This window comes from Staurois parvus, unplaced genomic scaffold (assembly GCF_062004578.1).
Source record: "Staurois parvus isolate SC_StPar_1 unplaced genomic scaffold, SC_StPar_1.0 ptg000530l, whole genome shotgun sequence".
In the NCBI taxonomy this organism is placed as follows: domain Eukaryota; kingdom Metazoa; phylum Chordata; class Amphibia; order Anura; family Ranidae; genus Staurois; species Staurois parvus.
This window is the reverse complement of record NW_028318326.1, coordinates 613,480-637,157: the sequence shown is the minus strand read 5'-3', so window position 1 is coordinate 637,157 and position 23,678 is coordinate 613,480. Positions and strand designations below refer to the sequence as shown.

Sequence of the window (23,678 nt, the reverse complement as noted above, 5' to 3'; positions counted from 1 at the left end):
ATGTACATACACACACACACACACCTGTACACACACACATGCACCCCTATAAAACGTTTCAGTACTACGTTACCTTCACGTACAGAGCCGGGTACTGCACTCTAGGGGGAGGCAGAGAGCACAGCACACACTCCTTCCTTTTCTTTCACTTTGCTCAAGTATTGAGCAGTCTGTCGGCTCCCAGTGTGAGTGACAGATCTGGCCCTGAGTTCCGAGCCTGCTCAGCAGGACAGCCCAGGGGACACACTCGCCCCCACCATAATTTCCACTCGCCAATGCGAGCAGGCGAGTGGAAATTTCAAGGCCTGCACTAAACTCTGGGGAAAAATCCCTTGCAAAGTACACGTCCAATTGTAAAGTGAATTTGCCTTTAGTAAATCAATCCCAAAGACTTCCATTATAAAAAAACAATATCAATATACCAATTGCACATGTTCCTGGAGTAGGTTAAAGTGGTTGTAAACCTCAGGCATGAAAAATGAACAAAGCATATCCCTCTGTAATGTGCACTTGTTTCAGTTAAGAAAACTATTTGTAATTTTAAATTTTTGCATGTGATTGGGTATTCTTTAAAAGGTGAAATTTCACCATATTCACTAAACTCTGGGGAAAAATCCCTTGCAAAGTACAACTTCCATTGTAAAGTGAATTTGCCTTTAGTAAATCAATCCCAAAGACTTCCATTATAAAAAAAAAAACAATATCAATATACTAATTGCACATGTTCCTGCAGTAGGTTAAAGTGGTTGTAAACCTCAGGCATGAAAAATGCACAATTATGTGCACTTGCCTCAATTAACAGCACAAAGTATAATTTATGTCTGCTGCTTCATTCCTCTGCTATCAGCATGAATCACTTCTGACAGGTTTTCCTGACACCAAGAGAAAAATGGTGGCAGGGGAAGGATCTCCAGCAGAGTGATAGCCTCAACTCTGTTCTTGTAAGCTGTGTGGAGGGGGTGTGTTTCTTCCCTCCAATCAACTCTCAGAGCTCTTCACATTGAGCTCTGCAGAGTGTAACTTCATCTCTCCACCCTCTGTTTTCTGAACTCTCAGACAAGCTTTATACATTCAGCACTCTGAACAGATGTAGAGAAGAGAAGACTGCAGATAGATATGTACAACTAATGAAGGAGGATTTGTTTCATCTCTGTGTATCACCTGAGACCAGTCACTTCACTGGGTATACGTACGGGTTTACAACCACTTTAAACTCTAAAAAAATGTATATATAGTACTAATAGCGCTTTTATGTAAGGCCTGTGACTTTTATGGGACATAAGTGCCAGATAAATACTGTATATAACTGACCTATAAATGCAGTAACTGGATGTAAAAAGTAAACACATTACATTGCCTTATGAAATACAATTTAAATTTCAATACACCAAATACATTTATTTTGATAGCTTTATGAGACCTTGACAAGTACAGTCAAAAGTGTAAGCACCCCTCTAAGCAAACATATTACTCATCCTTCTTGATGAAACATTGATTTAAATCCATAAGAAAACAGCTTTTGGTGAGATGAAACCCAAAATCAATTTGCTCTTTCCAGTTAAGAAAAAAAATCAATTCCCCCACTTGAAACTGCAGAGAGAAAGGCCTTCCCTGCTAGCATGCGGTCTCCTGCACTGCAATTCAACCCTCAGCACAGTCACGAGGAAGCCTGCTATTCCATGTTTGTTTTCTAAATAACTAGCTGGCACAACAGATAGACAAAGATTTTGAAACAATCAAAACTGATGCCTCTAAGTGTGTTTAAAAGGTGTTGTATTAACAAGGGACCATTGCTGGGTTTAATTAAAGGGATTGCATAGTGTGCTCAATGTCCTTTTTTTTTTAATAAGATGTATCACAGATCAGCTTGATGTGCATTATCTTTTTAGATTTAAAACCTTTATTTCTGTGAATAATAAGTGATTATATATGCATGAGGACAGCCACGTTTGTTGATTACATATGCAGTCTCTGCTTCCTGTTTTGCGGTGCTGCAAAGTGCTTGTGCATCAATGATCATTGCATTAGCTTCCAGCACAGCCAGAAAACTGACCATGCTGTGTTCTCATGCCTAGGTCAGTTATTTATAGGAGAGACTGGCAGGAACACCAGGGATTTCACACAAAGGAAGCAATACAAAGAGAACAGGATACTGTTTCATACAAGTACACGGTACAGCAGGTACATATCAGAAATATGAAATGTTGGGTTTACATATTCTTTAAAGTGGTTGTAAACCCTTACGTATACCCAGTGAAGTGACTGGCCCCAGGTGATATTGGGAGATGGGGAAACAGCTCTCATTGTTTGAACACTGTTTGTGTGGAAGTAAATTAATGTTTTGACTGACATTCTGCGGTTTAGCCACAAGATGTCACTGTTTTTCTAACACAGGCTCAGACTGCATAGATATTTGTATATTCATGAAGAGGTGGGGTTTTGCACTCAGAGTTGGAGTTTAGTGAACAGGAAGAGGAGATGGCAGCCATGTTTTGGACGATGCTGAATGAAGGGGCCATGTGAGCTGATGAGATTGCTGCCAGGAAGCTGATGAGATTGCTGCCAGGAATGCTGATGAGATTGCTGCCAGGAGGGCTGATGAGAGCAGAGGCACTAAGCAACATATACGGCAAGACTGCATGCTTGTTGGAGAGACATTTGTTCTGTTCAGAGTCACCAGCGGATGCAAAGCAGACCCGGGTCGGTAAAATCGTGCAGGCACCTCATTTCAGTGTTGGCGTCTTGAGACTGAGTCCAGGCCTATAGTTTGTTAGTTAGGGTCTCTGTTTGTGTCAGGCCACAAGTGTTGTTACTGATTATTGGAAGAACTCTACAACTTAAAGTGACATTTCACATTGGAGAGCTGATAAAATCCCACAAACTCAAGCCAGACTGGCGTTTTGCTCAGAAGGAATACTCAGGCACGTGCTACAGGACCAGTTATGGGAGAGGGAATACTGTAGATCTGTGTAAGATTGTAAGCTGTTGTGCTGCACCGCAGGCTAGCCTATACCATACACCCATACACTGATTCCTGCTCTTTTAGGGTAATAACTAGAGATGAGCGAATCGAACCAGGCGAACCGGAATTCGAGTCGAATTTCAGGAAATATTCGATTCGCGGCGAAACCGAAATTTTGCCTACTTCGGGTGCGCGAATCGAACATTTCCCGATCAGCCGGCAAAAGTGTCCCTGCAGTGAGCTCCGCTATTTCTGACAGTTCTCTGACAGAAGGAACACATGTTTAGCGGTTGAAACATTGTATCTATTAGTTTATATTTAGGATACAGATGTTTCAACCACTGTTCATGTGAAGAAGCTGTGAGAGAACTGTCAGAAATAGAGGAACTCTGCACATACACTTTTTGCCGGCTTGGAATTATTCTTCTTTTCATCCTACTTCTTCTTCTTCTTCTTCTTCTTCATCCTCATCCTCTTCTTCTGAGGATGAGGATGAGGATGAAGAAGAAGAAGAAGCAGTAGGATGAAAATAAGAATAATTCCAAGCCGGCAAAAAGTGTATGTGCAGAGTTCCTCTATTCTGCAGATACACTTAGAGGAGCTCTGCACATACACTTTTTGCCTGTTTGGAATTAATCTTATTTTCATCCTACTTCTTCTTCTTCTTCTTCTTCTTTATCCTCATCCTCAGAAGAAGAAGAAGAGGATGAAGAAGAAGAAGAAGAAGAAGAAGAAGTAGGATGAAAATAAGAATAATTGCAAGCCGGCAAAAAGTGTATGTGCAGAGTTCCTCTATTCTGCAGATACACTTAGAGGAGCTCTGCACATACACTTTTTGCCGGCTTGGAATTAATCTTATTTTCATCCTACTTCTTCTTCTTCTTCTTCTTCTTCATCCTCATCCTCATCCTCAGAAGAAGAAGAAGAGGATGAGGATGAGGATGAAGAAGAAGAAGAAGAAGAAGAAGAAGTAGGATGAAAATAAGAATAATTCCAAGCCGGCAAAAAGTGTATGTGCAGAGCTCCTCTAAGTGTATCTGCAGAGCTCCTCTAAGTGTATCTGCAGAATAGAGGAACTCTGCACATACACTTTTTGCCGGAAACCGCTGTATGGAGGGAATGTCCCAGAACTGTCAGAAATAGTCTATTTCTGACAGTTCTGGGACATTCACTCCATACAGCTGTTTCAACCGCTGTATGGAGGGAATGTCATAGAACTGTCAGAAATAGACTATTAATGACAGTTCTGGGACTGTCCTTCCATACAGCGGTTGAAACATTGTATCTATTTGTTTCCATAAATGGATCCATTTATGGAAACAAATAGATACAATGTTTCAACCGCTGTATGGAAGGACAGTCCCAGAACTGTCATTAATAGTCTATTTCTGACAGTTCTATGACATTCCCTCCATACAGCGGTTGAAACAGCTGTATGGAGTGAATGTCCCAGAACTGTCAGAAATAGACTATTTCTGACAGTTCTGGGACATTCACTCCATACAGCGGTTGAAACATTGTATCTATTTTTTTCCATAAATGACATTCTGCAGATACACTTAGAGGAGCGCTGCAGATACACTTTTTGCCGGCTTGGAATTATTCTTATTTTCATCCTACTTCTTCTTTTTCTTCTTATGAGGATGAGGATGAAGAAGAAGAAGTAGGATGAAAATAAGATTAATTCCAAGCCGGCAAAAAGTGTATCTGCAGCGCTCCTCTAAGTGTATTTGCAGAATGTCATTTATGGAAAAAAATAGATACAATGTTTCAACCGCTGTATGGAAGGACAGTCCCAGAACTGTCAGAAATAGTCTATTTCTGACAGTTCTGGGACATTCACTCCATACAGCTGTTTCAGAAATAGACTATTACTGACAGTTCTGGGACAATCACTCCATACAGCTGTTTCAACCGCTGTATGGAGGGAATGTCATACAGCGGTTGAAACAGCTGTATGGAGTGAATGTCCCAGAACTGTCAGAAATAGACTATTTCTGACAGTTCTGGGACAATCACTCCATACAGCTGTTTCAACCGCTGTATGGAGGGAATGTCATGGAACTGTCAGAAATAGACTATTAATGACAGTTCTGGGACTGTCCTTCCATACAGCGGTTGAAACATTGTATGTATTTGTTTCCATAAATGGATCCATTTATGGAAACAAATACATACAATGTTTCAACCGCTGTATGGAAGGACAGTCCCAGAACTGTCAGAAATAGTCTATTTCTGACAGTTCTAGGACATTCACTCCATACAGCTGTTTCAACCGCTGTATGGAGGGAATGTCATAGAACTGTCATAGAAATGGATCCATTTATGGAAACAAATAGATACAATGTTTCAACCGCTGTATGGAAGGACAGTCCCAGAACTGTCATTAATAGTCTATTTCTGACAGTTCTATGACATTCCCTCCATACAGCGGTTGAAACATTGTATGTATTTGTTTCCATAAATGGATCCATTTATGGAAACAAATACATACAATGTTTCAACCGCTGTATGGAAGGACAGTCCCAGAACTGTCATTAATATTCTATTTCTGACAGTTCCATGACATTCCCTCCATACAGCGGTTGAAACAGCTGTATGGAGTGATTGTCCCAGAACTGTCAGAAATAGTCTATTTCTGACAGTTCTGGGACATTCACTCCATACAGCTGTTTCAACCGCTGTATGGAGGGAATGTCATGGAACTGTCAGAAATAGACTATTAATGACAGTTCTGGGACTGTCCTTCCATACAGCGGTTGAAACATTGTATGTATTTGTTTCCATAAATGGATCCATTTATGGAAACAAATACATACAATGTTTCAACCGCTGTATGGAAGGACAGTCCCAGAACTGTCATTAATAGTCTATTTCTGACAGTTCTATGACATTCCCTCCATACAGCGGTTGAAACCGCTGTATGGAGTGAATGTCCCAGAACTGTCAGAAATAGACTATTTCTGACAGTTCTGGGACAATCACTCCATACAGCTGTTTCAACCGCTGTATGGAGGGAATGTCATACAGCGGTTGAAACAGCTGTATGGAGTGAATGTCCCAGAACTGTCAGAAATAGACTATTTCTGACAGTTCTGGGACAATCACTCCATACAGCTGTTTCAACCGCTGTATGGAGGGAATGTCATGGAACTGTCAGAAATAGACTATTAATGACAGTTCTGGGACTGTCCTTCCATACAGCGGTTGAAACATTGTATGTATTTGTTTCCATAAATGGATCCATTTATGGAAACAAATACATACAATGTTTCAACCGCTGTATGGAAGGACAGTCCCAGAACTGTCAGAAATAGTCTATTTCTGACAGTTCTAGGACATTCACTCCATACAGCTGTTTCAACCGCTGTATGGAGGGAATGTCATAGAACTGTCATAGAAATGGATCCATTTATGGAAACAAATAGATACAATGTTTCAACCGCTGTATGGAAGGACAGTCCCAGAACTGTCATTAATAGTCTATTTCTGACAGTTCTATGACATTCCCTCCATACAGCGGTTGAAACAGCTGTATGGAGTGAATGTCCCAGAACTGTCAGAAATAGACTATTTATGACAGTTCTGGGACATTCACTCCATACAGGGGTTGAAACATTGTATCTATTTTTTTCCATAAATGACATTCTGCAGATACACTTAGAGGAGCGCTGCAGATACACTTTTTGCCGGCTTGGAATTATTCTTATTTTCATCCTACTTCTTCTTCTTCTTCTTCATCCTCATCCTCATCCTCAGAAGAAGAAGAAGAGGATGAGGATGAGGATGAAGAAGAAGAAGAAGAAGTAGGATGAAAATAAGAATAATTCCAAGCCGGCAAAAAGTGTATGTGCAGAGCTCCTCTAAGTGTATCTGCAGAGCTCCTCTAAGTGTATCTGCAGAATAGAGGAACTCTGCACATACACTTTTTGCCGGAAACCGCTGTATGGAGGGAATGTCCCAGAACTGTCAGAAATAGTCTATTTCTGACAGTTCTGGGACATTCACTCCATACAGCTGTTTCAACCGCTGTATGGAGGGAATGTCATAGAACTGTCAGAAATAGACTATTAATGACAGTTCTGGGACTGTCCTTCCATACAGCGGTTGAAACATTGTATCTATTTGTTTCCATAAATGGATCCATTTATGGAAACAAATAGATACAATGTTTCAACCGCTGTATGGAAGGACAGTCCCAGAACTGTCTTTAATAGTCTATTTCTGACAGTTCTATGACATTCCCTCCATACAGCGGTTGAAACAGCTGTATGGAGTGAATGTCCCAGAACTGTCAGAAATAGACTATTTCTGACAGTTCTGGGACATTCACTCCATACAGCGGTTGAAACATTGTATCTATTTTTTTCCATAAATGACATTCTGCAGATACACTTAGAGGAGCGCTGCAGATACACTTTTTGCCGGCTTGGAATTATTCTTATTTTCATCCTACTTCTTCTTTTTCTTCTTATGAGGATGAGGATGAAGAAGAAGAAGTAGGATGAAAATAAGATTAATTCCAAGCCGGCAAAAAGTGTATCTGCAGCGCTCCTCTAAGTGTATTTGCAGAATGTCATTTATGGAAAAAAATAGATACAATGTTTCAACCGCTGTATGGAAGGACAGTCCCAGAACTGTCAGAAATAGTCTATTTCTGACAGTTCTGGGACATTCACTCCATACAGCTGTTTCAGAAATAGACTATTACTGACAGTTCTGGGACAATCACTCCATACAGCTGTTTCAACCGCTGTATGGAGGGAATGTCATACAGCGGTTGAAACAGCTGTATGGAGTGAATGTCCCAGAACTGTCAGAAATAGACTATTTCTGACAGTTCTGGGACAATCACTCCATACAGCTGTTTCAACCGCTGTATGGAGGGAATGTCATGGAACTGTCAGAAATAGACTATTAATGACAGTTCTGGGACTGTCCTTCCATACAGCGGTTGAAACATTGTATGTATTTGTTTCCATAAATGGATCCATTTATGGAAACAAATACATACAATGTTTCAACCGCTGTATGGAAGGACAGTCCCAGAACTGTCAGAAATAGTCTATTTCTGACAGTTCTAGGACATTCACTCCATACAGCTGTTTCAACCGCTGTATGGAGGGAATGTCATAGAACTGTCATAGAAATGGATCCATTTATGGAAACAAATAGATACAATGTTTCAACCGCTGTATGGAAGGACAGTCCCAGAACTGTCATTAATAGTCTATTTCTGACAGTTCTATGACATTCCCTCCATACAGCGGTTGAAACATTGTATGTATTTGTTTCCATAAATGGATCCATTTATGGAAACAAATACATACAATGTTTCAACCGCTGTATGGAAGGACAGTCCCAGAACTGTCATTAATATTCTATTTCTGACAGTTCCATGACATTCCCTCCATACAGCGGTTGAAACAGCTGTATGGAGTGATTGTCCCAGAACTGTCAGAAATAGTCTATTTCTGACAGTTCTGGGACATTCACTCCATACAGCTGTTTCAACCGCTGTATGGAGGGAATGTCATGGAACTGTCAGAAATAGACTATTAATGACAGTTCTGGGACTGTCCTTCCATACAGCGGTTGAAACATTGTATGTATTTGTTTCCATAAATGGATCCATTTATGGAAACAAATACATACAATGTTTCAACCGCTGTATGGAAGGACAGTCCCAGAACTGTCATTAATAGTCTATTTCTGACAGTTCTATGACATTCCCTCCATACAGCGGTTGAAACCGCTGTATGGAGTGAATGTCCCAGAACTGTCAGAAATAGACTATTTCTGACAGTTCTGGGACAATCACTCCATACAGCTGTTTCAACCGCTGTATGGAGGGAATGTCATACAGCGGTTGAAACAGCTGTATGGAGTGAATGTCCCAGAACTGTCAGAAATAGACTATTTCTGACAGTTCTGGGACAATCACTCCATACAGCTGTTTCAACCGCTGTATGGAGGGAATGTCATGGAACTGTCAGAAATAGACTATTAATGACAGTTCTGGGACTGTCCTTCCATACAGCGGTTGAAACATTGTATGTATTTGTTTCCATAAATGGATCCATTTATGGAAACAAATACATACAATGTTTCAACCGCTGTATGGAAGGACAGTCCCAGAACTGTCAGAAATAGTCTATTTCTGACAGTTCTAGGACATTCACTCCATACAGCTGTTTCAACCGCTGTATGGAGGGAATGTCATAGAACTGTCATAGAAATGGATCCATTTATGGAAACAAATAGATACAATGTTTCAACCGCTGTATGGAAGGACAGTCCCAGAACTGTCATTAATAGTCTATTTCTGACAGTTCTATGACATTCCCTCCATACAGCGGTTGAAACAGCTGTATGGAGTGAATGTCCCAGAACTGTCAGAAATAGACTATTTATGACAGTTCTGGGACATTCACTCCATACAGCGGTTGAAACATTGTATCTATTTTTTTCCATAAATGACATTCTGCAGATACACTTAGAGGAGCGCTGCAGATACACTTTTTGCCGGCTTGGAATTATTCTTATTTTCATCCTACTTCTTCTTTTTCTTCTTATGAGGATGAGGATGAAGAAGAAGAAGTAGGATGAAAATAAGATTAATTCCAAGCCGGCAAAAAGTGTATCTGCAGCGCTCCTCTAAGTGTATTTGCAGAATGTCATTTATGGAAAAAAATAGATACAATGTTTCAACCGCTGTATGGAAGGACAGTCCCAGAACTGTCAGAAATAGTCTATTTCTGACAGTTCTGGGACATTCACTCCATACAGCTGTTTCAACCGCTGTATGGAGGGAATGTCATAGAACTGTCAGAAATAGACTATTTCTGACAGTTCTGGGACTGTCCTTCCATACAGCGGTTGAAACATTGTATGTATTTGTTTCCATAAATGGATCCATTTATGGAAACAAATACATACAATGTTTCAACCACTGTATGGAAGGACAGTCCCAGAACTGTCATTAATAGTCTATTTCTGACAGTTCTATGACATTCCCTCCATACAGCGGTTGAAACAGCTGTATGGAGTGAATGTCCCAGAACTGTCAGAAATAGACTATTTCTGACAGTTCTGGGACTGTCCTTCCATACAGCGGTTGAAACATTGTATCTATTTTTTTCCATAAATGACATTCTGCAAATACACTTAGAGGAGCGCTGCAGATACACTTTTTGCCGGCTTGGAATTAATCTTATTTTCATCCTACTTCTTCTTCTTCATCCTCATCCTCATAAGAAGAAAAAGAAGAAGTAGGATGAAAATAAGAATAATTCCAAGCCGGCAAAAAGTGTATCTGCAGCGCTCCTCTAAGTGTATCTGCAGAATGTCATTTATGGAAAAAAATAGATACAATGTTTCAACCGCTGTATGGAGTGAATGTCCCAGAACTGTCATAAATAGTCTATTTCTGACAGTTCTGGGACATTCACTCCATACAGCTGTTTCAACCGCTGTATGGAGGGAATGTCATAGAACTGTCAGAAATAGACTATTAATGACAGTTCTGGGACTGTCCTTCCATACAGCGGTTGAAACATTGTATCTATTTGTTTCCATAAATGGATCCATTTCTATGACAGTTCTATGACATTCCCTCCATACAGCGGTTGAAACAGCTGTATGGAGTGAATGTCCTAGAACTGTCAGAAATAGACTATTTCTGACAGTTCTGGGACTGTCCTTCCATACAGCGGTTGAAACATTGTATGTATTTGTTTCCATAAATGGATCCATTTATGGAAACAAATACATACAATGTTTCAACCGCTGTATGGAAGGACAGTCCCAGAACTGTCATTAATAGTCTATTTCTGACAGTTCCATGACATTCCCTCCATACAGCGGTTGAAACAGCTGTATGGAGTGAATGTCCCAGAACTGTCAGAAATAGACTATTTCTGACAGTTCTGGGACAATCACTCCATACAGCTGTTTCAACCGCTGTATGGAGGGAATGTCATGGAACTGTCAGAAATAGACTATTAATGACAGTTCTGGGACTGTCCTTCCATACAGCGGTTGAAACATTGTATGTATTTGTTTCCATAAATGGATCCATTTATGGAAACAAATACATACAATGTTTCAACCGCTGTATGGAAGGACAGTCCCAGAACTGTCATAAATAGTCTATTTCTGACAGTTCTGGGACATTCACTCCATACAGCTGTTTCAACCGCTGTATGGAGGGAATGTCATAGAACTGTCAGAAATAGACTATTAATGACAGTTCTGGGACTGTCCTTCCATACAGCGGTTGAAACATTGTATCTATTTGTTTCCATAAATGGATCCATTTATGGAAACAAATAGATACAATGTTTCAACCGCTGTATGGAAGGACAGTCCCAGAACTGTCATTAATAGTCTATTTCTGAAACAGCTGTATGGAGTGAATGTCCCAGAACTGTCAGAAATAGACTATTTCTGACAGTTCTGGGACTGTCCTTCCATACAGCGGTTGAAACATTGTATCTATTTTTTTCCATAAATGACATTCTGCAAATACACTTAGAGGAGCGCTGCAGATACACTTTTTGCCGGCTTGGAATTAATCTTATTTTCATCCTACTTCTTCTTCTTCATCCTCATCCTCATCCTCATAAGAAGAAAAAGAAGAAGTAGGATGAAAATAAGAATAATTCCAAGCCGGCAAAAAGTGTATCTGCAGCGCTCCTCTAAGTGTATCTGCAGAATGTCATTTATGGAAAAAAATAGATACAATGTTTCAACCGCTGTATGGAGTGAATGTCCCAGAACTGTCATAAATAGTCTATTTCTGACAGTTCTGGGACATTCACTCCATACAGCTGTTTCAACCGCTGTATGGAGGGAATGTCATGGAACTGTCAGAAATAGACTATTAATGACAGTTCTGGGACTCTGACAGTTCCATGACATTCCCTCCATACAGCGGTTGAAACAGCTGTATGGAGTGAATGTCCCAGAACTGTCAGAAATAGACTATTTCTGACAGTTCTGGGACAATCACTCCATACAGCTGTTTCAACCGCTGTATGGAGGGAATGTCATGGAACTGTCAGAAATAGACTATTAATGACAGTTCTGGGACTCTGACAGTTCCATGACATTCCCTCCATACAGCGGTTGAAACAGCTGTATGGAGTGAATGTCCCAGAACTGTCAGAAATAGACAGAAACTGTCACAGAACTGTCCTTCTTCTCATCCTTCTCCTTCTTCTCATCCTTCTTCTCATCCTTCTTCTCATCCTTCTTCTCATCCTTCTCCTTCTTCTTCTCATCCTTCTCCTTCTTCTCATCCTTCTCCTTCTCCTTCTTCTCATCCTTCTCCTTCTCCTTCTTCTCATCCTTCTCCTTCTTCTCATCCTTCTCCTTCTCCTTCTTCTCATCCTTCTCCTTCTCCTCCTTCTCATCCTTCTCCTTCTTCTCATCCTTCTCCTTCTCCTTCTTCTCATCCTTCTCCTTCTCCTTCTTCTCATCCTTCTCCTTCTCCTTCTTCTCATCCTTCTCCTTCTCCATCTTCTCATCCTTCTCCTTCTCCTTCTTCTCATCCTTCTCCTTCTTCTCATCCTTCTCCTTCTCCTTCTTCTCATCCTTCTCCTTCTTCTCATCCTTCTCCTTCTCCTCATCCTTCTCCTTCTCCTTCTTCTCATCCTTCTCCTTCTCCTTCTTCTCATCCTTCTCCTTCTCCTTCTTCTCATCCTTCTCCTTCTCCTTCTTCTCATCCTTCTCCTTCTCCTTCTTCTCATCCTTCTCCTTCTCCTTCTCCTTCTCTTTCCTCATCTCCAAGGGCATTTAAATTAAAGGTACAGTGTTCTGCACTAATTTAAAGGCTCTCTGAAGCCTAGAAACCCTTTTTATAAGTCATCTTCGTAGCGAAGAAATTCGCATCGAATCGAATTTCACACTGGAATTCGCCGAATCAGCCGAATCAAATTTTTGAGAAATTCGCTCATCTCTAGTAATAACGGGTAAGGTGTGGCAGCTTATTTGTGCCCGCCAGTAGATAAATTACTTCCCTTTCTACCGTCATCCATCAGAAGGCGCCGTGCTGTGCAGCACAAGGGTCTCAGCCTTTGGGCTGGGTGTATGTAAATTTATTGTATGTTTCCAGCATTTGTGGTTGTGTTTATTTGCCACATCTAAGTAAAATTCTGTTGTGGCAAAAGCTGGTGTTGGGGTTGCTTTCCTCGTTCATGACTTCCCTGTATCCTGGGGAGCTTACCCCGGTACACGGCTTACAATGATTAAACAAATCCTCCCACATAAGTTGCACCTGTTTATCTGCATTGTTCTCTTCTCTACAGCCATTCAAAGTCCACAATGTATAAAGCTTGTCTGAGCTTTCAGAAAACCAGGGACAGAGAGATAAAGTTACACACTGCAGAGCTCAGTGAGAAGAGCTCTGGGAGATGATTCAAGCCCCCCTCCTTCACACAGAAACAGAGCTGAGGCTGTCAACCGCAAGCCCTGTGTTGAAGATCACTCCCCTGTCACCTTTTTTCTGGTGTCAGGAAAACTTGTCAGAAGTGATTCATGCAGATAGCAGAGAAACAAAGCAGCAGATAGAAATTACATTTAGTGCTCCTAATCGAGACAAGTACACACTATAGAGAGATGTGCTTTGTTTATATTTAATGCCTGAGGTTCACAACCATTTACCCTACTCCAGGAACATGTGCAATTGGTATATTGATATTGGTTTTTATAATGGAAGTATTTGGGATTGATTTACTAAAGGCAAAGAATAACCCATCACATGCAAAGATTAAAAAAAAACATTTTAGCTTGCACATAATTTTACTTTATACTGAAAGAATATATAAACTCAACATTTCATATTCCAGATATGTGCCTGCTATACCGTGTACTTGTATAAAAAATGTTCTGCTCTCTTTGTATTGCTTCCTTTGTGTGAAATCCTTGGTATTCCTGCCATTCCCTTTGCCTTCCTACTAAAACTGACCACACTAGGCAGGAGAGAGAGCACAGCACGGTCAGTTTTCTGGCTGTGCTGACAATTCAGCCTGATTTCCTTCATTGATCAGACTCCTGACACCCCCACCCCTCTTAAAGTGTTACTAAACCCACAACAGTAAAATCAGTCTGTATATGCAGTACAGCATGCTTGTTATAGTCATTGTGGAACCTAAGGGGTTAATCCACTGCACTGTGTAAAAAGGCTGTTTGATCCTTTCTTCTCTGATTCTCCCCTTCTTTGTGTGCCCCCCTCATGTCCTGATAAGATATATCATGTCATAAGGGGTTAATCCTCTGCATTGTGTACAAAGGCTGTTTGGTTATGGCTGATCTGCCCCTCCCTCTTGTTCAAATGTCCAAGTCTTATCTCCTGATAAGACAGATAGAACACATAGCCCTTCCGCACATGCTCAGTTTAGTGTGTATTGCTAGAGAGGTTTTTTTTTTTCTTGGGAGAATGCATGTGATCAGCACAGGGCCAATCAGCACTGTCCAGACAAAGGGCTGGGGTTTTGCATCCTCCTACAGCAGGAAGAAAACTCCTACAAGCTTTAACCACTGCTCAGCTGAAGTCACTAGACTGCTATAAATGCTGATGAGAAAAGGTATTTTGCAGTATATATCTACGAAAATAATTGTACTTCCATGTTCTGTGTACTGTGGGAGATCAGATATAGTGAATGCCGGGTCCTGGGTTTAGTAACACTTTAAAGGCCTTTCACTAGGAAGATTAGTTTAATGATGTTTCTCCTCCCCCAGCTTTCATGCAGCTGAGAACAAAGCAAATGTGATCACTTACACAATGGGGGGGGGGGGTGCATATAATGTTTTTTTTATATCTATACATAAATGTTTTGCCTTTCATTTCTATTTTAAACTGAATTGTTTTACAAGGTGATAGAGTAAGGGAGGGTCAGTTTATTCTTTGCCATCTGTGTCTTGTTGGGGAGATTTACTTTCATATCCTGTCACACAGCCAAACAGGGAGTGAGAGGAAATCCCTGCAAATTAAGGGAATTCCTTGGGAATCTCAAGGTCTCCAGAACTAGTGTCTCCATTGGAAGATCTCCCCTCTATTACTTTTCTGGGGACAACCCAAAATTTGGGGTATCTTTTTACATTCACTTTTGATCATGATGATGACAAAGAGAACAAAAAGAGAGGGTGACTCTCCCTAAGGGGGACTGACAGGTTTTCTAATTCCTCTCTGCTCCATCCAAAACTAAAAAAAAAAGTTTTGACTTTAGTTATACTTAAATACAATATCTATATCATGGAAAAGCAAACTCAGTAACAATGTGGAAGTCATGAGAAAGTCCTTCACATGGTTGTCCTTGAATCAAATGTATAAAATCAGCACACAGAGGAAAACAATGATGGTACTTACTGTGTTAAAGTTTGGGAAAAGACCAATACTAGGACTGCTATCCATTGGGAATGATACAAATGGTTTCATATCCAGAGATGGCTGCATCATGAGGCTTGGGGTTCGTACTAACGTAGGAAGGGTGGTATGACATGTACTTCCTGAAAAATACAAAATAATCAATCATATATTCCATCTCACATGTACAATTTAAAAAGGTACAAGTGAGAACATACATATTACAGTAGACTTTGTAGATATTGTCAGACATATCCATAGGTATATACCTTATTATTATTATACAGGATTTATATAGCACCAACAGTTTGCGCAGCACTTTACAAAATGAAAGTAGATATAACAGTTACAATACAATTTGGTACAAGAGGAAACAGAGGGCCCTGCTTGTTAGAGCTTACAATCTAGGTGGAAAGGTTGAGTGATACGAAAGGTAATTGCTGTGGGGGGGATGAGCTGATGGAGGAAATAAAAGGCAGTTTACTAGTTAGAAGCAGGATAGGCTTCTTTAAAGAGAAAGGTTTTCTGGGATCGTCTAAAGGTGGATAGATTGGGAGACAGATGGACAGATTGGGATAGGGAGTTCCATAGGATGGGAGACGCTTGGGAGAAGTCCTGGAGGCAAGCATGGGAGGAGGTGACATTGGAACTAGAGAGCAGAAGGTCTTGGGAGGATTGCAGAGAGCGATTTGGTTGATATTTTGAGACCAGGTTGTTGATGTAGCTGGGGGCAGAGCTGTGGATGGCTTTGTAGGTTGTTGTTAGTATTTTGAATTTTATTAGTTGGGCGAGTGGAAGCCAGTGGAGGGAATGGCAGAGAGGAGTAGCAGACACTGAATGGTTGGTAAGGTGGATGAGCCTGGCAGCAGTATTCATGATGGACTGGAGGAGGGATAGCCTATGTAAAGTTAAACCAATGAGGATGGAGCTGCAGTAGTCGAGACCTTATCTATTCACCTCTGCCTTACATCTTAGAGCAGGGGTAGGCAACCTTAACAAAGTAGAGATCTATCTGAACAACATGGGCAAAGTCAAAGATCACCGGGCTCAGTGCTACCATGTTGCAACATGCCTCCCCACCACCTGTCAAACACACTGGGATCACTTTTCAGAGGAGCGGCAGTGCCTGCTGCACTTGTGATTGAGCCCTTAGTTACATTCAGCAACAGCACCCCTAGGGCTCATTCAAATGTAAAGTTGGGGGCTGGTAAAGCCCTGCAGTTGAATCACTTTGCAATGTAGCACCTACTTAGGTAGTATAGGTGTTTGTAGGTAAATTTAGTTGTTTTTCCAGGCATTCAGGTGTTTTGGTGCACTTTCAGAAAGTACACCAAACCCGTAGGATATAATAGAAGTCGGCTTATGCAGCTCCCTACTAAAGCTGCAACTTTACAAGTAGTCCCTCTGCATTGCACATTGTTTGATGCTCTGGGATGGTGGCTCAGCAAGCAATCTACCAGCCACCTGATCTACTGGTACATCGCAATCTATTGGTAGCTGACCCCCGCCTTATAGAAAAGCCACACATCCTTGACGTGGCACTTTTGTCTCATGCAACACTGTACCCAAACTACATTTTTATCATCTTTTTTTAGACAGATAGAGTTTTCTTTTAGTGGTATTTAACCGCTTGCCTGCTGCCCTACAGTAGAACTGCTGCTACAGGGCAGCAGGGCTGCGCAAAATCACATATATACGTGATTTGCATTCCTGGATAGGGGGCGCACACGTGCACCGTCCTGCCCACACCACCATTGCTGACTAGGGGTGTCAATCACTGGGTCCTGGTAGGAAATTCCCCGCCGACACCCGGCGATTGCCGGGTACAGCTGACAGGAGAGAGACCTGTGTGTAAACATGAGCATCACATATACCCCTAGACCCCATCCAAGTTGGTAACCCCTAATAAAACACCAAAACTCAAGGACTGTTTTACGGACTCTGAAAGAAAGTGTGGAAAACTCTGTGTTGCCTGACTGTGCTGAGCTTAGGGGGACCGAGCAAAAATCCAGCGGCCCTCAAGGCGGTAGTGCAACTTAGGGTTTAGATCTACTTTTTAACCACAAGCCTACAGGGCACTTACACCCCCTTCCTGCCCAGGCCAATTTCCAGCTTTCAGCGCTGTCGCACTTTGAATGAAAATTGCACGGTCATGCAACACTGTACCCATATGAAGGTTTTATAATTTTTTTGTGACAGATAGAGCTTTATTTTGGTGGCATTTAATCACCTTTGGGTTTTTTATTTTTTCTTAAACAAACCAAAAATCACTGAAAATTTTGAAAAAAAAAAAGTTTTTTCTTAGTTTTTGTTATAAAATTTTGTAAATAAGTGATTTTTCTCCTTCACTGATGTGCGCTAATGAGGCTGCAGTGATGGGCACTGATAGGCTGCACTCATGGACCCTGATAGGTGGCACTGATGGGCACTAATGAGGAGGCACTGGTAGGTGGCACGGATGGACATTGACAGGCATCACTGATGGGCACTGAAAGGCAGCACTGATACATGGCACTGATAGGTGGCACTGATAGGCGGCACTGACAGGCACTGTTGGCGGCACTGACAGTCATGTGACGTCCTCCCAGAACGAGAGAACCACCTTGCGTCCATCATATTACTATATGGTGGGCGGGAGGTGGTTAAAGTAATTTGTGCTCTTTTAATATGGTGTTCTGTTTACAAAGCATATAGATAAAGTATCCCTTTAAGGAATTGTAGCATGTAGGTGTCAGGTGCAGCGCTAAAAGGGCAAGACACAAATCCATGTTATTCTTTGAGCCAAGTCTAAACATGTGAAAACTGCATGTCACCAATTAATTAAGTGGAGCGGTATTATTTTTAACACAAGGTTGCTATGTGACACAGTTTGAAAACAAGTGCAGTCCTTTCAGAGAAGGAGAATTCCCTAAAGGGAGATTATTATAAGAGTAACAAAGTGATGATTGGGTTATTCTGGGAAGAGAAACTTATCTGCAACTCCCTTGGCTTTGCAGACAAAGAATGCACTATATTTAGGATGCAGCGCACAACTTTAATTATAAGCAACTATTGGAATAAAACGTGAGCAATCAAGTAATATAAAAGAACTGAGACATTCATTAATGGGACATTCTCGAACAGCAAGGAAAATAATGCAAAGTAATTGACTTCCTTGAAAAGATTCAATACCTTTTTTAAAAGTAAAACTTGTATTTAACAAATACATTTTCTAATAAAATGCGTGCCTGCGAGATAGGAATTGTTCTGCATAATTAAACACTGGTCACATGACTCATTCATTACATAACCACTCTGCAAACAGGCGATGAAGAAAAATAATCAGCATCACAATTTTGCTCCATTAAAAATGTGATTGTGCTTTAAAAGACATTGAAAATGCATTAGTAGGAAATTCCTCATTCCACTCCTCAGCCCCCTCCTCTTTATCTATCAGGAAGTCTTTGGAACCCTGAAAACTACTGACAGGCACTGTTAGGCGGCACTGATGCACACTGATAAGCGGCACTGACTGTCACTGCTAGGCGGCACTGACTGGCACTGATATGTGGCGCTGATTGGCAGCACTGATAGGTGGCATTGATTGGCATTGATAGGTGGCACTGACTGGCACTGATGGGTGACACTGAAAGGCAGCTCAGATGGGCACTGATATGTGGCATTGATGTGCACTGGTAGGCTTAAAAGACATTGAAAATGCGTTAGTAGGAAATTCCTCATTCCACTCCTCAGCCTCCTCCTCTTTATCTATCAGGAAGTCTTTGGAACCCAGAAAACTACGTCTGTGCCCAGATATTTGCCAGATGCATGGCAGCTCGCTACTGACAGTATGTACATTTCTGATATATTTTGGAATAAAGTGGAATAAATACAAATAATTACCCTGCAGTAAAGTTATGTATTTATTCCAAATTAATATACAGCTGTACCTCGGTTTACGAACGCCTCGATTAACGTAATTTTCGGTTTACAAATGAAAATCAATTGAAAATAATGCATCGGTTTACAAATTTGTTATGAATTTTTTTCGCAATAGGAAGTGTATGTCGATGCCGTTTTTTAAATGCAATTGCCAGCTTTTTGTTTCCTTCTTCACTATAGCTCACAGAATTAGCTGTCACTTTCCCCGGAATTAAAGGATACTTTGTTTCTTTTATCGCGGAAAACAAACTAAAAGGAAACATTGTTTCTTTTAACTCGGGAAATAAACTAAAAGGAAACTTTCTTTCTTTTAGCTGGGGGGGGGGAAGTGACAGCTGATTCTCTGAGCTATAGTGAAGAAAAAAAAAGCCGGTAATTACGTTTAAAAACCGGCACTGACCTACAGTGACAGCAACTTTTTTAAAACTTTTTTCTGACCTCCAGAACGGATTCTTTGGTTTTCAATGTATTCCTATGGGAAACCACATTTCGGTTTACGGATTTTTCGCAATACAACAGAGAACACATTAAATTTGAAAACCGATATATATATATATATATATATATAAAATCAAGGCTTTTCTCAGCTGGAACACGGGGGAACACAGTTCGGGGACCTCCAGCACTGAATGTATGTAATAGCAAGTGGTCTGGGGTGTGCTGGAGGATCCATTAATGCTGGCTTCCGTGGGGATCTGTTGTAATTGATGGGGATCTGTTTTTGTGTAAAGGTCTATTGTGGCTGGTGGGGGATCTATTGTTGCTGTGGGTCTTATGTTGCTGGTAGGGATCTAATATTGAGGGAGAGGTTGCTGGCTGCTGGGAGATTTGTTGTTGCTGCTGCTGGGGGGTCCTAATGATGCTGAGATAGATATTTGTTGCTGGGGGTGAAGTTTTGTTGTCGGTGCTCCATTGTTGTTGTGTGGGGGATCTCTTGTTGCTGGTGTGGGGTCTATTGTTGATGCAGGGGATCTATTGTTGCTGGAGTGGGGTTGATTGATGGGGGGGCCTATTGATGCTGGGGTGGGGTCCATTGTTGATGGGGGAATCTATTGTTGTGTGGGGGATCTATTGTTGCTGAGATGATCTATTGATGCTGGATGCAGAGGATCTATTTTACTGCTTTTCTTGTTATCCATACAAATTATTTAGCACCACAATATGATACTTGTTTCTGAGAGGACTGGGAGGTGGGAAGGGAGTTGAACTAAGGGATGGTGTTCAGAGAAGGGTAGGGAGCGGAGACAAGGGGGGAGGGTCAGAAAGGATAAGTTCCTGAACATATTCTCTAAGAAAAAAGCCCTGTATATAATGTAAATTACTTTGACCCTACACACATTATATTTTTAAGCAAAGGCCCTAGAGAATAAAATGGTGGGTGTTGCAATTTTGTATGTCACACAGTGGCAGCCTTTGTGTGCACTGATCAGCTTGTATGTTTTAGCATTTTTATGCAATAAATTATCCTAAAGTATTTTTTACTATGCGAGCCTGGCGCTCTAATTTATTTTTTTTTCCGGGACCGTGAGCTGTGGAGGATTGTTTGAAGAAATTTGAGTGTCGATTTGGATTACAGCAGAGGCAATTTTCTTCCACACAAGAGATTTTTTGATGTCTTCATGACAGAAAGTCACACATCCTTTGGTAAGCTGACACTTTCACTGGGAGTTAAGACACGCGGTGTGTTTCTTCAATGAGAGAAGTTATGACACACGAAGATTCCACTTGATACAGTCTGAAGTTTCCTTATGGGTGTTGGACTTTTTGACACTACTTTCACGAACTGTTCATTTGATGATTTATCTTTGTCTTTATTGTTTTGTACTCAGGTTAACTAGCACAGTATATTATTTATTTAGCTGTTTTTTATGTATATTATCCTGTACAATTTGTGCCGCAGCTTATGTGTGTTGAGTAGTGTTTATTTGCGCGGTTTCACTTTTTTTGTTTTCTACAACCCTGTTGCTATACCTAAAGTGGTTGTAATCCTCGGACATGAAATATTAACAAAGTAAATCCCTCTATAGTATGTACTTGTCTTAATCCAGAGCACTGAGGGGTTTATTTACAAATGCAGGAGAGTGCAAATTTAGGCTCACTTCTGCACAGAAACCAGTCAGCTTTCCGGTTTTATTGCCAAAGCTTAATTAAACAAGATGATTGGCTACCATGCACAGGTGTACCAGATTCAGAGTGAACCAGCTTTAGTAAATCTCCACCTATGTGTCATTTCTGTCTGCTGCTTTGTTCTTCTGACAAGTTTTCAGGACTCCAAGAGAAAAATTGTGACAGGGGAAGGATCTGTAGCACACAACCTGTGATTGACAGCCTGAGCTCTGTTCTTGTGTGCTATGTAAAGGGAGGTGTGTCCTTTCCTCCAATCAGATCTCAGAGCTCTCCTCATTGAGTTGTGCAATGTTTAATTTCAGCTCTCTGCCTTCTGTTTTCTTAAGATCTCCTTTAGACTTGTGATTGGGGGGGCTGCAAAAATGTGTGGCTGAGCCACATTTTTGCCACCTGCCAACAGCCCACTTAAGCTGCAATAGGCAGCAGAGCGGGATGCTTACATGCCAGGATGCTTCGCTTTGCAACAGCGGTTAGGTTGACCCAACATGTAGCGATCGGAAGGTGGAAACCTGCTGAACATACACGTGCAAGTCAATGGAAAAGCACTGCAAATGCCCTGCAAAATGCAATGCACATGGTTGTGGCTTGAACAATGGGTTTAAAACAGGCAGTGAGGAGGCGTTGCACCACTTCCTCACTGCCTGTCAGTAGCCTCTGGAGCACAATCCGGAAGTGGATCGGGCTTCAAAGGCAAAGGGGATTTAGATGCATGTCTAAATCTAACCTAAAGCTTGGGCAAGCTTAATCAATTCTGGACTTTGAATGGATGTAGAGAAGACAGCAGATAAACAGGTGCAACTTTTGCAGGAGGATTTGTTTAATCTCTGTCTATCCACTGAGGCCAGTCCCTTCACTGGGTGTATGTGAGGTTTCCAACCGCTTTAAGTTGCCAAAGACAGCTGTGCTTGAAAAGGAAGAGAGCAAATACTTACTTTTACTGTCCCAAGCATGGCTGAACATGGATGCATTTGTGAAAAACTGCCCCCCCCCCCCCCACAGTCTTCTAGAAAACCAACACTTCCAGGAGTGGCAGTCTCCTTAGTCCTCTGCTGCTCTCACTGCTTCCAGTCATTACAGGAGACAGTAGTGAAGTGTAAGTGAACCAGTGATAGCTGAAGAGGACCCAGTAGATCAGGACTCCAAACTATGGCCCTCCAACTGTTGAAGTACTACAAGTCCCATCATGCCTCTGCCTCTGGGAGCCTTGCCTGTGGCTGTCAGAGTCTTGCAAGGCCTCCTGGGACTAGCAGTTCCTCAGCACCTGGAGGGCCATAGTTTGGAGACCCCTGTGAGCAGATCAACACTCCTGGATGTTTTCCAGCAGACCTTGGAGATCCATTTCTAGCGAAGGGAGTAAAGATAACTCTACTTCTATTATTATTATACAGGATGTATATAGTGCCAGCAGTTTACGCATTGTTTTGTATTATATAACAGGGTCACTTTAAGGAGCGCACCAACCCTTTGCTACTGCTGGTAAATATAATAAAAAAGCCTGTGGATAATTGCCTTCAGTGTGTCTGAGAAAATGTTCTGTATTAGGATGCTATCTGACCACATAATATTTCTTGGTTCCTAATGATGTTGTAAAAATATGATCTAGGCATGATATTGGAGCAGATCAAAATGTCTAATCAGGTAGCAGAAGCATAATGTATGCTTTAGCACATTCATCTACAAATGATGCGGGCTGGCTCGCGGTTTCAATGCACATCTCCATCCTACTTCTCTCTATCTATATCACAGATGGATATCAGAGATTCTGCACTGTGCTAAAATGAAGTGTGATTACACACAGCAGGTGATATATTGCCATAATATCAACTTACTATTTAGTATGAAAACAATGAAATCCTGAAGTCAGTGATAGCAATGAGTATAATAACATCCGTCTGATATTCTAAGATTAGCAAATTGTGCTTGTATACATCCATATCAATGGAACACCACTGCTTCTAATTACATGGATGTTTAGATATCAGAAAGTGTAGCTTTCTTTGTCCATTAACATATGCTGCTGACCTATGAGCTGATACAAAGCACAGAAAGCATCTCTTTCATTTAGTTCTGGATGAAAAATGTTGTACAACTTATACAACCATGAAAGCCTGATTCATATTGTTAAAGCAACCAAATTATGACACTTTGTAATAAAGTGGAGAGTTCCCACTTACTGCACCTGCACTTCCTTCCACTTTGGCCAGTAAGGCATGGTTCACATATGTGCGGGTGGTGCTGCTGCGGATCCGCACGAAAATCCGTGCAACCGCACCACCCGCACAGAGGAATGCGGACCCGCGG

The 23,678-nt window shown here is 41.3% G+C and overlaps 1 protein-coding gene across 6 annotated transcripts in view; it reads right to left on the bottom strand.

The window, feature by feature from the left end:
- The window catches only part of ZNF385B (zinc finger protein 385B), a 708,580-nt gene that overhangs the window by 212,043 nt on the left and 472,859 nt on the right, over nt 1–23,678 (bottom strand). For all 6 annotated transcript variants that reach the window (XM_089690377.1, XM_089690379.1, XM_089690378.1 and 3 more), the window contains one exon: nt 15,333–15,472. In XM_089690377.1, coding sequence (XP_089546503.1) covers nt 15,333–15,472 — 140 coding nt within the window. The remainder of the gene's footprint in view (nt 1–15,332; nt 15,473–23,678) is intronic.